The following is a 17,584-nucleotide window of genomic DNA, read 5'->3' as shown; positions in this document are numbered from 1 at the left end:
GAACATCATTCAGGTCTGTGCACGCCACCCAGGGAGCGTTCACGACAGCTTTGTGCAGTGTCTCCAACATGTTCCGACACCCGTGGCCAATGTGCTTCCTGGGTGCTGATGACACCCTCGGCCGTGGCCTGCTGCGTCTCTGCCATGGCCCAATGTGACTCCAAGATGGCCTGGACCTGTCAGCTATGTGGCCAAATCCCTGAGCCAGACTTTCCAATGTGGACACCACCCTTGCAGTGTTGACCTGGTTCCCACGCTGTGCCGGCACCACCTCCTGCGACAGCACTCTGTTTGACTCCTCTAAACAGCCTTGCAGTCGCAGTATGGTTGCTGACAGCCCTTCCACAACTCCCTGGGCTCCACCAGCTCCAGGATGAACGATCCCTGAGACCCGGCATCTGGCTTGGGGCCAGCTGAATCCTCACCTCTGTCAGACTTCCGTGTGCCCGAGCCCTCGGATGTGCCCACCTCCAACTGATGTGTATCAGCGGCTGTGATGTGCTCACCAGTAAGTGACCCAGAAGCCTCAGCACTAACATGACTCAATGTGGTGATAGCCTCTGTGTTGGTGGGTTGTGTGGTTGATGCCTGTGCCGGTTCACTAGTCCTGTCCTCGGAGGATTCTTCAGGGCCTCCCTCCGAGGTGTTGCCCGTGGTGTCCATGGGAGTTGGTTCAGGAGCAGCGGGGGAGGGGGGGGACACCAGAAGGGCCTGGAGCATCGGAATCATCCCTTGTAAGAAAGAACACACATTAGGGGAAGGGAGGGAAAACAGTCCGCACAGCATGGCACTTACTTCAAAGAAGACCTTAGGAATAGGGTTCCGCTGATGCTCACTTGTATGCCGGACGCCGACCTGGCTGTCAGTTACCATTCTAGGCGTGTCCCCGCTGCCAGCTCCAGGGCACATTGCTCACAGACGGTCAACAGCCACAGCTCAGGAACACCCCCAGCAGTCTTTTCCCTTTCACGCCGGTTGTGGGGACATATCGGGGATTGGAAGCATGATGTATGGAAGGGCATGGGGTGCAATGTGTGTCGGGGTTGGGGAGCTCGTGTTGGTCGTTTCAGGGAAATGGGTCCACACTGGGGGGTGCTAATTGGAGGGTGCCCCAGGCGTTGGAGGCAATACTGAGGGGGAGAGGACGGGCTGTCCTTGAGGTGCCCGGGGATGGTTTGACATTGTAAGGGCAGCACATGTACAGGTTTCAGAATAGGATGCACACTCACCCTTGCTGCCCGAAGAAAGTCGTTCATTTTCTTGTGATACTGTTCTCCGGACAGAGGGGTCAGAGTCCTGGCATTCACAGCAGCTGCAACTGCCTCCCATAACGCTATCACTGTGCGACCCCTTGGGCAACGGCCCTGAGTGGGGTACAGCAGTTGGCGCCTCTCCTCCACCGTGTCCAGCAGGTGGGCCTGCTCACTTTCAGAAAATCTGGGACCACGTTTCTTTGGGGCCATCTTCCTGACGTGACTGCCTGTGTGTCCATAATTGCAGCTTAGATACAGCTCTGGCTTATTAAGGGAGTTCAGGTGCAGTCAGTTTGGGCCAGTCATGGGCCTATTAGTTAAACTTCATTGTGAATAATGTACAGGCAACCTGGTTTCAATAGAGGGTGAGCCATCTCCAGAGGTGCTGATTGGGTTAGCTCAACAAGGTACCATGGCCAGAGGAGGAGGGGGTGCAATGCTCAAGGCTGTCACTCAACAAGGGGGAATGCTCGCAGGCAGAGGGTGTGCATGGCAGTGCAGCACTCTGTGTGTGAAGTGGCGCAGGGTGGGATGACACGGGGAGGCCGGCGATGTCGAGGTCAGTGAGGTGGGGGGGCCAGCGATGTCCGGGTCAGGGGGGAATGAGAGGCCAGCAATGAGGCCAACAATGTCTGTGGGGGATGAAGCCAGTGATCTCAATGCTGGGAGAACTTGTTGAGTGATCTCCCAGAGATGTGCGCATGCTCAGGGGCTGCTCAGCGCTCTGATTTCAGCCTCTTCAGTGGGAATAGGCCCCACCCCTGGATTTGTCACATGATTCACGCCATCTGTAGTGCACAGAGTGTAGGAGACTCATTTTGAAACTCCCGCTGAAAAGAACAGCGCGATTTACTCCAGTTTTTACATTAATTCGACACTTAGAATTTTTTTGGGCCAGGTACTCAGGTTCAATTCCGGCCTTGGGTCACTGTCTGTGTGGAGTTTGCACATTCTCCCCGTGTCTGTTTGGGTTTCCTCTGGGTGCTCCGGTTTCCTCCCACAGTCCAAAGATGTGCGGGTTAGGTTGATTGAATATGCTAAATTGACCCTACTGTAAGGGGGATTAGCAGGGTAAATGTGTGGGGTTACGGGAATAGGGCCTGGGTGGGATTGTGGTCAGTACAGACTCGAAGAGCCAATGGCCTCCTTCTGTACTATAAGGATTCTCTGATTATCGCCCCAAGGTCTTTGCGCAATTCCAGTTTCTATTTTTGGTCTGTCTTATGGCAGTAATACTTGATTATCAACTTTATTCAAGGACGTTACAGATGAATTACACTTTTTAACATGTAAAACCCAGAAACATATTCAAAAGATAAATGAGCATTTATATATTGTTTGATGTGTGTCTCAAACACAAACTTGCCATCAGCCTCCCTTCTGTTCAAAATCCCCAAATCAATAAGCCTTGTAACAGACATAAGCTACCACAAGTGAGATATAATTCCTCCGACTGATCATTTTAGCAAAAGCACATGCTCGCTATTTCAATAAAATATCAACTCAATGGATTTCATCGCGAGATTTCAGAGACCTCCTTATATGGAACCATTCAGATGAATAAATCACAGCAATTTAAAACCCATTTACTTTTAAGTCTCTTCATACTGTGGGAGCAGATGGCTGCTGCCACAGCAATAAAATTTATTGGTCCCTATTCTTCTGATTGAATAGTTATCTGTGCACAATAAGAGCTGCAGCTGTATCAAATGACTCTACATCCATAGTTAGATATTCACAGCATCCATAATGTCTTCATTGAAGCATAAAACTGGGGTCCCAAATGATGCCATTTTAAAAATCAGAAAATAGAGCTCTACAAGCACACTAAACAAAGATAGGAAATAGATACATTCATTCAGACAGTGCAGCGATCCAACGTACTGGAGTAATATGGCAAAGCTTTGAGCCCATGCTATTATCAACTGAACAGAGAGTCATATGTGAAACTTGATACTTTTCACATATTCACTGCATGTCTGTAACTCTACTTTCTATCAGTGCAGATAATGGGTGCAATCTTACCATCCATTCACACCACACTCCTGTTGGCCACAAGCCATCTTCCGGCCAATGTATTTCAATAAGTCTTATGATAAGTCTGAAAAAGGTAGAGATCGTGTACCAGCCTGTCCCTGGTCACAAATTCCAAGACCCCAGTCACAATCAACATTACATCCCTCAACTCAGTTCAGAAGTTCTGTTATCTTGGGAGCATCATCTCCAACAATCATGTTGGAAGATGAAATTAACCATTGTCTGACAAAAGCAAGCACAACATTCACCAGGCTCCTCCACAGGCTATAGAGCGGGCATGGAATTTGCCTCAAAACAATGATCAAACTTTATCAGGCAGTGGTTTTCACATCACTTTTCTATAGCTGTGAACCTACTGGCATCACATAAATCAAATAGATGTATTCTATCTTTGCTGTTTTAAAGTTCTATCTGTAACATCAGGTGGCTGGAACATCCCTCCCCACCAAACTTCTTGCAAGGTGCTGGACACCTTGTACCTCGAGCACGCTCATCAGATCTTTGCTTTGCTGGGTCAGCCATGAGGGTCATACGGAGGATTCCTGCATAGCAAAGCTGGTTTTTCAACAGCCACGTGAGCATGGCAACCCTATGATGCAGAGGACATCCCAAACCAATATGTTCTCAAAGTCTGTAAGTTGAACCCCATTACATGGGGGAGAAAACAACTCTGGACAGTTCCAAATGGAGAAGTCTCTGTCATCAAGCAATCTCAACATTAGAGAAGAGTCAGTTCCCAACAGGATAAGCAAGCACGTTGCAAAGCCAGTGCCTTTGTGCACCCTTCCAACACTCACTTCATATATAATATTTGCGATCAAATCTAAAAAATCAAGGGGGCAGTTCTCCCAGCCTGCTGCGCTGTTTTTGTAGCGCAGCAAGCCGCCAGACTCAAGCCCGTTTTGTGGGCTTCACGCTGGGCGACGCGGCCTCTGCGAATCTCCAGCAGCCGGATTTCCGGCGCCATCAGCTCTGCACTAGAAATCGGTGCGATGCTGAATAAATTATGGGCATCCACATTTTAATATTATTTGCATCTAATTAGCAGGCCCAGGACTGAAATCTCCAGGCCCGCTAGTTTCCCTCCCGCCCCCGCCACGCCCCCCCGCCACCCCACCGCTAGGCATTTTTCATTCCAAGGGGGTTTATAATAGCTCCCCACTTGCAAGGAGCTGTGAGCCCGATGCAGCTGGAGTGAAGAGGGGCCATTGAGGCCTCCCAGAGAGTCGGGGGGGTAATGGGGGTGCCAGTCTGGCAGTGCCAGCCTGGGCCCCTGGCATTGCCTGAGGGGCAAAGTGGCAGTGCCAAGAAGGCGGGGTGTAATGGGGTGGGGCATAATGGTGGGTGGGGCCATTGAAGGGAGATTGGTGGGGATGTGGGGGGGTCCCGCTGCCAGTCTGCATAGGGATCGCTAGCAGAGGGAGGGAGGCCAGTGATCGGGACTAGGCATCGGGGTGTGGGAGGGGGTGGGGATTGGTCTGCCTGGGGTGAGAGGGATTCGGGACTGCAGGGGAGGGATGGGGTCGGGACGGCGGGAGGGAGCGGGGGATGTCGGGAGATCGGGGTGGGCCAAGGGCGGGGGCAGGAGGGGGGGTGGTCAAGGTTGGCACGGACATTTTTGGGGGGCCAGCAATCAGGCCATGGAGGAGTCAGTCAGCCAGCAATGTGGGGTCGTGGGGCTGGCCAGCGATCGGGAGGCCAGCAGCGCAGGGCCACTGCTCATGTGCAGATCTCAGCACTGACAGTTCGGTGGCCCGCTCAGTGCTATGCTGCCGGCCTCTCCAGCGGGAATAGGCCATACCCATTGGTTTTTCGCAAACATTATGTCAGGGCACTCTGCATTGCATAGTGCAAGAGATTCATTTTGAAAATCGTACTAAAAAATGCAAATTCGACATTTAGAATTTTTTTGGGAGAATTCCACCCCAAGATTTAGTTTAACATCACATAGGTGACAATACCAACCTAGACAATCAACAACTGTTGGGTGACACAGTGGCACAGTAGTTAGCATTGCTGCCACACAGCGCCAGGGAACCAGCTTTGATTCCAGCTTTGGGTGACTGTCTGAGTGGAATTTGCATGTTCACCATGTGTCTGCATGGGTTTCCCCCCACAGTCCAAAGATGTGTAGGTTGGTGGATTGGCCATAGTAAAGGATAGGGCCTGGGTAAGATGCTGGTTTGGAGAGTCAGTGTAGACTTGATGGGCCTAATGGCCTCCATCTGCACTGTGGGGATTCTATGGATTCTCTTTGCTGAACACTCATCCATCAAAGCAATGGGAGAATCCATCATCATTTTATGTTCAGTCACATGTCACTGAACCTTACAAACTCTGTGCTTTATTTTCCTTACACCTTTACATTTTAAAATTTTAACTGCAGTCTTTTAATCTTATACTTTCTGGTGAAACCAAAGATAACTGAGTAGATAAATGTACTGGGAGATATATAGCTGGAGTATCTAACACATTGAATCCAAGTCTTGTCTCTGTGCCAAGTTAGCACGCCTCAGTTTCAGTGAGTTCCTTGTGGGCATGGCCTACATTGCAAAACTGCAACCAAATTTATGACAAAGTAGCACTAAATTGGCAACCTCATTTAAAGAATCATGTTATAATGATGCAGTAGAACAGAAGTGCCCAAACTACAGTCATGTGCTGGAAATTTGACTGGAACCCACCCTTAATTGGGAGGGAGATGGCTTTTCTGTCCAATCCAAGGTGGTGGGGGTGGGGAGGGAGGTTCTTGAAGCTGGATGGCAAATGACGATAAAAAGGGGATGTTTGGAGGGAAAATCCCAAAAACGTCGATCTAATAATCTGTGGTCACTAGCTAATTACTGGAAAAAAGGAACTGGTGCAACTTGCCCAAGAAAGCAAACCATACCAGAATGGGTAGATAGTTAAGGTTGTGTCTTAAATCTTCATAGTCAATTTACTTCAACAACAACAACAACTTATATGTACCTATAATGTAGTAAAAAATCCCAAGGCGCTTCACAAGAGCATTATCAAAGAAAAGCCACATAAGGAGATGTTAGAGCAGGTGACCAAAAGCTTGCTCAAAGAGTTAAGTTTCAAAGAGTGTCTTAAAGGAGGAAAGAGACATAGAGAGGCAGAGAGTTTTAGGGATGTAATTCCAGAACTTCGGCTCTCGGCAGCACAGCTACCAGTGGTGGAACGATTAAAATCGGGGAAGCTCAAGAGGTGAGAATTGATTTGAGTGTAGATATCTGAAGAGGGTTATGGGGCTGGAGAAGGTTACAGAGAAAGGGAGGGGCGAGGCCATGGCAGAACTTGAAAACAAGGTGAGATTTTTAAAATCAAGGCATTGCCCAAATGAGAGGCAGTGTAGGTCAGTGAACCCAGGGCTGATGGTGAGCAGAGATTGGTGCCAGTTATAAAATGGGAAGTAAAATCTTGGATGAGCTGATGTTTATGGGGACCTCCTCGAAAAGTCACAGTGTTCTGTCCCGTTATTTGAATTCAGATCATTTACCTTTCTAGATAGAACAGATGGGAAGGCCCATCGAGCCTACACTGACAACAATCCCACCCAGGCCCTATCCCTGTAACCCCTTTAAAGGCAAGGTGAGAATTGAACCTTCTTGCACCTCGGAAAAATGGCAACCTGCAACAAACAGTTTGTTTCACTAAAACTGGCTATTTATATTTGCAGCTTGTAATTCTCTGATTCAAGAAAAGACGCCTATTTGGGTGGACATCTGGTCTATTACAAGAACCAGCATTGCTCTGCTCTACTACAATACTGCTACCTGAATTCAGAACTGTCGTTGTACCCAATCTTAAAACATAAATGCAATGTTACCATGTCAGACAATTAATAGCTGCACTGATGCAATGGGAAGCAGATGTTACTCAGGTTCCCTTGTGTTACTGACTCTGCTGCAAATCAACAATCACACTGTTAATGTACCACAAATCAAATATTTTTCTGCAACAATTAAAATTACAGATGTATTTACTTTTTCCTAGACAATTTGAAGTGTTAGTCCAACTTTCACAAACCTATGTGTTCAATTAAACAAAGTAAGAGTTTTAACAACACCAAGTTAAAGTCCAACAGGTTTATTTGGTAGCAAATACCATTAACGTTAATGGTATTTGCTACCAAATAAACCTGTTGGACTTTAACTTGGTGTTGTTAAAACTCTTACTTTGTTTAATTGAACACATAGGTTTGTGAAAGTTGGACTATCAGAAGGAGCAGCGCTCCGAAAGCTAATGGTATTTGCTACCAAATAAACCTGTTGGACTTTAACCTGGTGTTGTTAAAACTCTTACTGTGTTTACCCCAGTCCAACACCGGCATCTCCACATCATTTCAATTAAACAATACAGACATAACAATAATGAGTCAACAAGTAAGATGTCTTTGCTTGCTTGAAGTGACACAAAATGGTTTTAAATTTCAAAGAGTATTAAAAAGTTACACCAATTTTACAAACCCTGCTCCAACAAAATTCCTAATGTTATCCTACCAAAACTTGGTTGTCACGGGGCACTCATGTATCTTCCATGTGTCACTGTGGGCTGATTGTGCATCAAATATCCCCAGTAATTGAATAAAATAAATGGATATTTGCATTTCTTTATTTTGATACAAATTTACTTCTGGTCCGGTAAGTTGTGCTTTCTATATTTCTATAGTCAGTCCCAATGAGAATGACCAATGGCAGGAACTTAGAAACTGTAAAAGGGATTCTGGATTATGCGTCTCAGAACCTACCTCCTTCAGCGCGCCTTTGGACACTTTCTCCCTACTACCTGTGCAGCATTCTCTTTGTCCTTATAAAATGCCTTTGGATATTTGTTGCAAGAAAAGATAAATATGCTTACTGTTGTTGTTCACACATGCACTTCACTGAGGAGTGGCTGGATAGAGATTAAGAGCAGGAACCCTGGCCAATTTTTCCTTTCCTGGGTCCATAGGCACTGTGGCTAATTGGAACAAACTTACCATTATCTCAACTGAAAAGATGGACACAAGTACAAACTTGCATCTTCCTGTATGGTTCAGATGCTCATTAAATAGACTGACAGAGCCAATGCAGAGGTGGATATATATTACTTGTAGAGAAGTCCAAATATTATTTCTCCTCCCTTCCCCACAATATTGATTGAAAAGAGGATCGAACCATCTACAACAGCCCGGTATAACTTAGTATTCATAAGTAAATATACTGGGAATCAAGGAAACAAGGCGTTGAAAAAATAATATCCTTGATGAAACTGTTGATAAAGCCTTAACATAAAAATGCATATGGAAAACGATGACATAGTGATAGTAATCCAGAGACCCAGGCCGGAATTTTACCATCTCGCCCACCATGGGAATCGAAGCAGGAAAGGTCTGTTGGTCTTGGGTGGGATTTTACGGTTTCAGGGTGAGCGAGGTCGTAAAAGTCTTCCCCCAGAATAATACTCTGGGGACCCCAGGTTTGAATCTCACCACGGCAGATGGTGAAATTTAACTTCAATAAAAACCTGGAATTAAAAGCGTAATGATGACCATAAAACCATAGTCCACTGTCATAAAAACCCATTTTGTTTACTATCCTTACCTGGTCTGGCCCACATGTGATTCTAGATCCAGAGCAATGTGGTTGACTCTTAAATTTCCCTCTGAAATGGCCTTGCAAGTCACTCAGTTCAAGGGCAGTTAGGGATGGGCAATAAATATTGGCCCAATCAGTGATGCCCACGTCCAATAAATAAATCAGTGTGATTTTTATTGTGATTTTAAAAATAAAATTGACATAGAAAAATGCAAATTACATAATCATGGAGTTTGTAATGATTTAGTAGTTTGCTTTGTCTGATCACATCAATTCACCTGCCACTTAAAATCTTTAATAATTAACAATACAGCAACTGAAACTATTTACAATTCCACACATTCATTGGTCCATGAAGTATCCAGCTACATGCCTTCGAAAACACACATGAGAAATAGAACTGAAACAGTCCAACTTACCTACAACAACAAGCAGAGTCCAAATGAGATATATCCCACTGTTGAAACATGTTGCATATTGTCGAAATAAGTACATGCATATAGGTGGCAACACAAAAAATAAAACATTGCTGATCTGCAAAATAAAAGTTAAACATTTGTATGGTATGTAAATATTACAAACACAAAAAAACTCAATATGATTGACATTACAACAAAACAATTGGTCTTATAAAAGTAATTCAAGATTTTTGCCACAATTTCACAATCTACCAATCCTTGTGCAAAACAAGCATTGCATGAAGGACATCCATGCACTCGTTTTAAATTCTTCTTTCATTACCTTTGGGCATAGTAAATGGATTGTGCCTAAACCAGTGCATAATCCTTGTGCACTATCACTGCACATATGCCTAATGCAGCTAAAAGTAAGGCCTTAGAAAATTGGTCTATCAACCTCAATTTTCTTTTGTCCAGAAATATACTTTACCTTGAAAATTTGTGGAAGTACATTATGTAAGAGTTCAAATGTGACATCATATAAAATGCAATAGTGTAGTGTTCAATTTCTTTCAGCACATTGCACTCAAAGGTGCCTCGCTACAGCTACAATTACAGGTCATATTTTCTATTTATATTTGTATTTCATGTCCTATTGCATACATCCCAAGGGGTTTTACACAGTTTTTAGTGCCTTGGTGTACTATGGCTAGAGGCCTTTCCCCAACTTTGCAGTGGCTATCCCAAGCTTTAGTACATCCCTTGTATGTAGCCCTGGACCTTGGAATGTACCAGTCTACAACACTCTGGCCTAGCCAACATTTTGCACTAAATGATGAGTACATCTTCCACTCAGCTGATGGTACTGCAACAACCCTGGAACACCTGGATAACAAAGACGCTTATGTCAGACTCCTATTCATTGACTACAGCTCAGCCTTCAACACCATTATTCCCTCAAAACTAATCTCTGAACTCTGTGCCTAGGGCTCAGCTCCTCCCTCTGTGACTGGATCCTAGATTTCCTAACCCACAGACCACAATTAGTAAGGATAGGCAACAACACTTCCTCCATGATTATCCTCAACACCAGTGCCTCACAAGGCTGTGTCCTCAGCCCCTTACTATACTCCTTATACACATATGACTGTGTGGCCAAATTCCCCTCCAACTTGATTTTCAAGTTTGCTGATGACACCACCGTCGTGGGTCAGATCTCAAACAATGATGAGACAGAGTGCAGGAAAGAGATAGAAAATCTGGTGAACTGGTGTGACGACAATAATCTCTCCCACAATGCCAGTAAAACTAAGAGATAGCCATCAACTACTGGAAGCGTAGTGGAGGACATGCCCCTGTCTACATCAATGGTAATGATCAACAGCTTTGAGTTTCTAGGCATCCAGGTCACCAACAACCTGCCCTGGTTCTTTCCATGCCAACGCTATAGTTAAGAAAGCCCACCAAAGCCTCTACTTTCTCAGGCAGCTAAGGTAATTCAGCATGTTCATTACAACTCTCATCAATTTTTACAGATGCACCATAGAAAGATAGAAAGCATCCTTTCCAAAGGTATCATAGCTTGTAATACCGTGGCGGCACGGTAGCACAGTGGTTAGCACTGCTGCTTCACAGCTCCAGGGTCCCGGGTTCGATTCCAGGCTCGGGTCACTGTCTGTGTAGAGTTTGCACATTCTCCTCGTGTCTGCGTGGGTTTCCTCCGGGTGCTCTGGTTTCCTCCCACAGTCCAAAGATGTGCAGGTTAGGTTGATTGGCCAGGTTAAATAAATTGCCCCTTAGAGTCCTGAGATGTGTAGGTTAGAGGGATTAGTGGGTAAATATGTGGGGGTAGGGCCTGGGTGGGATTGTGGTCGGTGCAGACTCGATGGGCCGACCACACTGTAGGGTTTCTATGGTAATGGCTCCTGCACTGTAGGGTTTCTATGGTAATGGCTCCTGCTCTGACCAAGACTGCAAGAAACTAAAAATGGTTGTGAATGTAGGCCAGTCCATCACGCAAATCAGTCTCCCATCCATTGATTCTGTCTACACTTCCGGCTGCCACAGAAAAGCAACCAGCATAATCAAGGATCCGATGAACCCCAGACATTCTCTCTTCCATCTTCCTCCGTCGGGAAAACGATACAAAAGTCTGAGGTCACATACCAACCGACTCATTGTATTTTCTTCCCTGCTGCCATTAGACTTCTGAATAGACCTACCCTATATTAAGCTGATCCTTCTCTACACCCTAACAATGACTGTAACCCTACATTCTGCACCCTCTCATTTCCTTCTCCCCTATATACTCTATGAATAATATGCTTTGTCTGTATAGTGGCAAGAAACAATAGTTTTCATTGTATCCCAATACATGTGACAATAATAAATCAAATCAAATCAAAACGTTAGTGTTTATCTCAGTGTGCATCATTGGGCACAGCCCATAACGCACAGAGTCTGCATCACTGGGGAGAGCCCAGAACACACAGAGTCCTGTGTTACAGAATTGCTCAGGATAAATCCCAACAAAAACCACTGCACCTCTTCCCAGACCTTCTTTGCAAAGGCACATTCTGGAAGGAAGTGGATGACAGTCTCTTCCCCACAGCTACAGCCCTGAGGGCAGCATGCAATGGCGCTTAGGTTCCGGGTGTGCATGAAGGATCTGACAAGATGGACCCTTCTCACCACCCAAGCTATATCTTGGTGCTTGTTTGAAAGCTTTGGTGATGGGGCACTCTACCAAATGAAGTTGACAGTCTACTGTGGGAACAATCCAACATGATCCACTATATCTTTAACATGCAAGACCTTATGTGTGGAACATAGCCTGATTGACCTATGGTTAAAAGTGTTTGTGTGCACAAACCTTTTCACAAGAGACAGGTGGTATGCACAATCCAACTGAATGGAGCATTCTGCAGCGATGTGGTCCACCCATTCTTCACAACACTGGGGACTGATAGAACCTCAGCATGTAATCATACCTGGTGTTTGTGCACCAAAGATCTACACACAGCTTGATGCAGCTGCACATAAAGTTGAACCTCATTATTATAACAGCAGCAAGTGTGGACACTTGTTATGAGTTAGGTACCAAGTGATCGTCAATAGTGGCCCTGCTTCTCCAGACTCCATATTGAGTATTGTCACATAACCATTGATTTTTATAAATTCATTCTTACTTTAGTCCACTATGTCTCTCTTCTTAAAATTTTAATTGGCCTTTTTATCAATATACCTACACTTTCATGAAATGCTAGAAATTGAATTCCAAATCTCACTTTATCTACACTCTGCAGCATCTTTCCATTAAGTGTTTACATTCACTATTTTCTACCAAATAACCTCGCACTTATTCACATTGTATCTGCTTGCCCATTCTGCGATGCCTTCCAGAAATCTTTAAAGATTCCGCTCGTTATTTGTCAAACCTTCTATTTTGGAGTCCCAGCAAACTCGAGTTCCTCTGCCCAAGCTCAAATGACACATGCAACCAAAGTGGACCCAGTCATGATTCCTAACAGCCAGTCGGCCAGGCACTGTGACGAGAAGGAGCTCCTATGAAAATACACTGAACCATCAAACTGCAAGGATACAACTCAGTGTCCAATATGATACTGACTGGACACAGGACCTGACTTCACACTTTGAATTTAATTAAATTCAAGCAGATTATTGCTTTGGAAATGAGAGAAGCGTTAAAATTCTGTTGCAGGTGGGCAAACTATGGAAAGATGAATAAATTGAAGAATGGGGAAGTTTTTGTTAAGAGACGAGTAGAGTTGGAGGGTGAGTTATTGCTGAGAGTGTGGGGCTGCCCTGGCGGTCAAGTGGCCAGGAATCGATCAGCTCACACCATCTCCAAACAAAACAATCCTTATTTTGAACTCTAGAGGTCAGCCTGAGAGCCATTCTATAAAAGATACAACATGAGAGTTTATTTTAAAGGGACTCGCACCAAAACGGGCATCGCAGGCTTTGGGATGCCCAGGTGTAAAGGAGTCTATAACTTGGCGCTGTTATACCAATGTGCCCTGGGGCAGACCGAAAGTCTGGAACGTGAATAGCGCAATGTACGGCACAAACTTCCGCATGGACCAAAACAACAAGAAACTCCAGCAAGTTAGTTTCCTGCTCCAGCCAATCCCTCTCTTACACAAATTCCCAGCCACGTCTGATCGATCCGCCAGGATTTCAGTTTCCTGAGAATAAAATATGCACCTTATGTCGCTTCAATGCAACACAATAACAATTCTGTTTTGTTTAGTAAAAGCTGTAAACGGATACAAACCGTGTTGTAAAATTCAGCAATGTTTGAGAGGATCACGTAATTGCCCTCACACCAGTCCACTTCAGAGCTGCCAGCCCGCAACTGGTTCCAAAATCGGCTCATACTTTGCCTGGACTGATCTGGATGTGTTTCTGGTGGAAGGTCTGGGGGGGCTGGCGATGTCCCTGCAGATTCAGCCTCAGGAGCCTTCACATGAATCCTTCAGCACTCAAGAGCTGGCTCGCTAATGAGCTTTTCCTCCTTTTTCCTGCAATGTCACGCAGGATGGTCTGGTTTTTTTTCTCTCTCTGTTTTCCTGACCCCGGGTTCCCCTTCTGGCGCAGCATGTTGTACTGGCTCAGTGGCACAGCGCCTCTCTCTCCTCTCCTTCACATCCCCAGGGTCAGCCAGCTCACCTCCCCTTGGGTACTGGGTGCTCCAGGGTGGGCACGGATTACACTTGTCCACTCCCCCCCCCCCCCCCACACAATAAAAAGTAACAAACGCTGCTCAGGCCGAAAGTTTGATGTAACACCATGTACACAGTATCACCATCTGAATTAGGGTATCCCGTGTTAAACGTCAGTCTTTATCTGTTCACCCTCTTCCTGCATGATCTCTTTTCTCTTATATCTAATATATATCCGCTGTAACTCTTAACGCGATAAACTTCAGATCATTTTTCAGTTCGACACCTTTTTACTCTGAGGGAACCGATGCACAGAATGGGAGAACGCCGTGGTTTAAAATAAAGCACAGGTTAAATCCTCAAATCGTGATTCAATACCGAGACACCAGTTGTAAAATAAATAGGAAGAATGTACGAGGAAGGAAAAAGTGAAATATATGTGTCTAGAGAGTGAGTACAGAGACTGCAGTGAGTCCTGGTGTCAATTCAGTGAAAGTGTGTGGCACCGTTGAGGCTTCAAAAGAAAATGGGAAGAGTTAAAGTCGTCGCAATATTTTTTTTTACGAAGCCATCGCAATACTAGGTGATATGTTAAGGTGTTTTGAACATAAAAGTCAAGATGTGATGGCGAATCAATATAAAACCTCTGGAAACCCATGAGTGGGATTCACGCTATGGAAAGGATGTGAAAGCAATGATACAGTGCGGATACACAAGGGTGCCACCTGGTGTGCTGCCTTGCAAATACAAAGGAAGATTGCAAAATTGTGAACTGCTTTTGTTAAAGCAGAGATTCCTACAGATGATTTGATATCAAAAAGAGATGAGCCTGGGTAGTTAAAGCAGACCGGATCTAAAATAAAGGGATGTAGATATAAGGATGAATGTAATAGTAAGGCTGTGGAATATATCGAAGTGGAGATGCCGGCGTTGGACTGGGGAAAACACAGTAAGGAGTCTAACAACACCAGGTTAAAGTCCAACAGGTTTATTTGGTAGCAAACTCCACTAGATTTCGGAACGCTGCTCCTTCCTCAGATGGAGTGGAAATCTGCTCTCAAAAGCTTTCCTCATAAGACAAACCCCTCATTCCAAGAATCAGTTTAAAGAACCTTCTTCAATGCAAGCATATCTCGCCTTATGTTGGGATCAGAACCCTTCCCATGACTCTAGGTGAGTCTCACCAATGCCCTATACAGTTGTCAGAAGTTTAACAACACCAGGTTAAAGTCCAACAGGTTTATTTGGTAGCAAATGCCACAAGCTTTCGGAGCCTTAAGCTCCTTCTTCAGGTGAGTGGGAATTCTGTTCATGTTGTCTACCTGATACGCTGCAGGAAAGGATGTCCTGAGGCATGGTACATTGGGGAAACCATGCAGACGCTGCGACAACGGATGAATGAACATCGCTCGACAATCACCAGGCAAGACTGTTCTCTTCCTGTTGGGGAGCACTTCAGCGGTCACGGGCATTCGGCCTCTGATATTCGGGTAAGTGTTCTCCAAGGCGGCCTTCACGACACACGACGGCGCAGAAACTGATAGCCAAGTTCCGCACACACGAGGACGGCCTCAACTAGGATATTGGGTTCATGTCACACTATCTGTAACCCCGCAGCTTGCCTGGACTTGCAGAATCTCACTGGCTGTCCTGTCTGGAGACAATATACATCTCTTTAACCTGTCTTAATGCTCTCTCCACTCACATTGTTTGTACCTTTAAGACTTGATTAGCTGTAAGGATTCGCATTCCAACCATTATTCTGTAAATTGAGTTTGTGTCTTTTTATGCCCTGTTTGTGAACAGAATTCCCACTCACCTGAAGAAGGAGCTTAAGGCTCTGAAAGCTTGTGTGGCATTTGCTACCAAATAAACCTGTTGGACTTTAACCTGGTGTTGTTAAACTTCTTACTGTGTTTACCCCAGTCCAACGCCGGCATCTCCACATCATGATTATACAGTTGTAGCAGACTCTGCCCCAGCTCAACTACTGCAGAAACTCTCAAGCATCTATGACTATTCCAAAGCTTTCCAGGTCAGACTGCATCTTCTACCCTCCATAAAACTGAGCTCACTTAAAACATTTTGTCTGTATTCAAACACAAGGTCCCATTCAAGGTCCCATTCAAGGTCCCATTCATCCATCACCACTTTGCTCATTAACCAACACTGGCTCCTAATCTGGCAGCATGTCAATTTTAAAATTCTTACCTTTGTTTTCAAATCTCTGCAAGGGCTCACCTCTCACTGTCTCTGCAGCCCCCTCCAACCCTACAAACCTTAGATCTCGGCAGATTTTCCCCTTCTGCTCTTATACATCCCAAATTTTAATCGCACCTCAATTGGTGGCCTTGCTTTCAGCTTCTGGGGCCCCAATTCCTCCCCTAAACCTCTCTACCTTCCATCTTTTAAATAATCCCTCAAAAACACTCTTTGGTCAAGATTTTAGTCAGCTATTCATATATCTCCTTATGTAGCTTTGTGTCAAATTTTGTTTGATAATCCTCCTATGAAGCATCTTAATTTTGTACATTAAAGAGGCCATATAAATGTCCATTATTGGTGCTGTTCATACACATTGGCAGTTATCACAACCATCAGTGTCCAACTCAAATTCCCTTTAAATTCCTTCTATTTATAATTTCCTGTTGTCTCTTTCCTCTTATGGAAAGTACACGGAAACACATCTCATTATCATTCACCTTATCTTGTGGTATGGTTTCTCACCAGGTTCCTCATCAGAATCAACATAACACTGCAATTTTGCCTTTTTTGTTGTTTGCTCCTACCTTTAAACACCTACTGGCATCCTGTGACTTTAGAACAAAGAACAAAGAACAGTACAGCACAGAAATAGGCCCCCCGGCCCACCAAGTCTGTGCCAACACGGATGCCTCCCTATTCTAATATTTTCTTGCCTCTACATGGTCCATATCCATCTATACCCTGCCTTTTCATGTATCTATCCAGATGCCTCTTGAACGCTGTTATAGAATCTGCTTCTCCGGCAGCACGTTCCAGGCATTCACCACCCTCTGTGTGAAAAACTTGCCCCTTACGTCTCTTTTAAACTTTCCCCCTCTCACTTTAAACCTATGCCCCTGAGTATTTGACCCTTTGACTCTGAGAAAAGACTCTGACTACCTACTCTAACCAAGCCTGTCATAATCTTGTAAACCTCTATCAGGTCACCCCTCATCCTCCGACACTCCAATGAAAACAATTCAAGTTTGTTCAACCTTTCTTCATAGTCCATATCCTCCAAACCAGCAACATCCTGTGAAATCTCTTCTGCACCCTTTCCAATGCATCAACATCCTTCGCTAGTGTGGTGACCAGAATTGTACACAATACTCCAAATGCGGCCTGACCAAAGTCTTATACAATGCAACATGATTTTCCAATTCCTATACACAACGCCCAAATCAATGAAGGCCAGCATGCCATATGCCTTCTTGACCACCTTGTCCACCTGAGTTGCCACATTCAGGGAACTGTGGATCTGCATGCCTAGATCTCTCTGTGTGCTAATATTTTTAAGGGCTCTACCATTTGCTGTATACTTTGCTTCTGCAGTAGACCTTCCAAATCACATCACCTCACATTTGTCCAGGTTAAATTCCATCTGC

General features: G+C 45.0%; 1 protein-coding gene across 1 annotated transcript in view; it reads right to left on the bottom strand.

Moving 5' to 3' along the window:
- Positions 1–13,806, bottom strand: part of acer2 (alkaline ceramidase 2) — a 71,412-nt gene extending 57,606 nt beyond the window's left edge. The window contains exons 1-2 of the mRNA XM_078215365.1: positions 13,568–13,806; positions 9,292–9,406 (exon numbers count right to left, since the gene is read on the bottom strand). Of these exons, the coding sequence (XP_078071491.1) occupies positions 9,292–9,406; positions 13,568–13,669 (217 nt within the window). The 5' untranslated portion in view covers positions 13,670–13,806. The remainder of the gene's footprint in view (positions 1–9,291; positions 9,407–13,567) is intronic.
- Positions 13,807–17,584: the final 3,778 nt, after the last annotated feature.

The sequence above is a fragment of the Mustelus asterias genome, chromosome 6 (genome assembly GCF_964213995.1).
Source record: "Mustelus asterias chromosome 6, sMusAst1.hap1.1, whole genome shotgun sequence".
Classification (NCBI taxonomy): domain Eukaryota; kingdom Metazoa; phylum Chordata; class Chondrichthyes; order Carcharhiniformes; family Triakidae; genus Mustelus; species Mustelus asterias.
The sequence above is the reverse complement of the archived record's forward strand: the minus strand, read 5'-3'. Positions and strand labels throughout refer to the sequence as shown.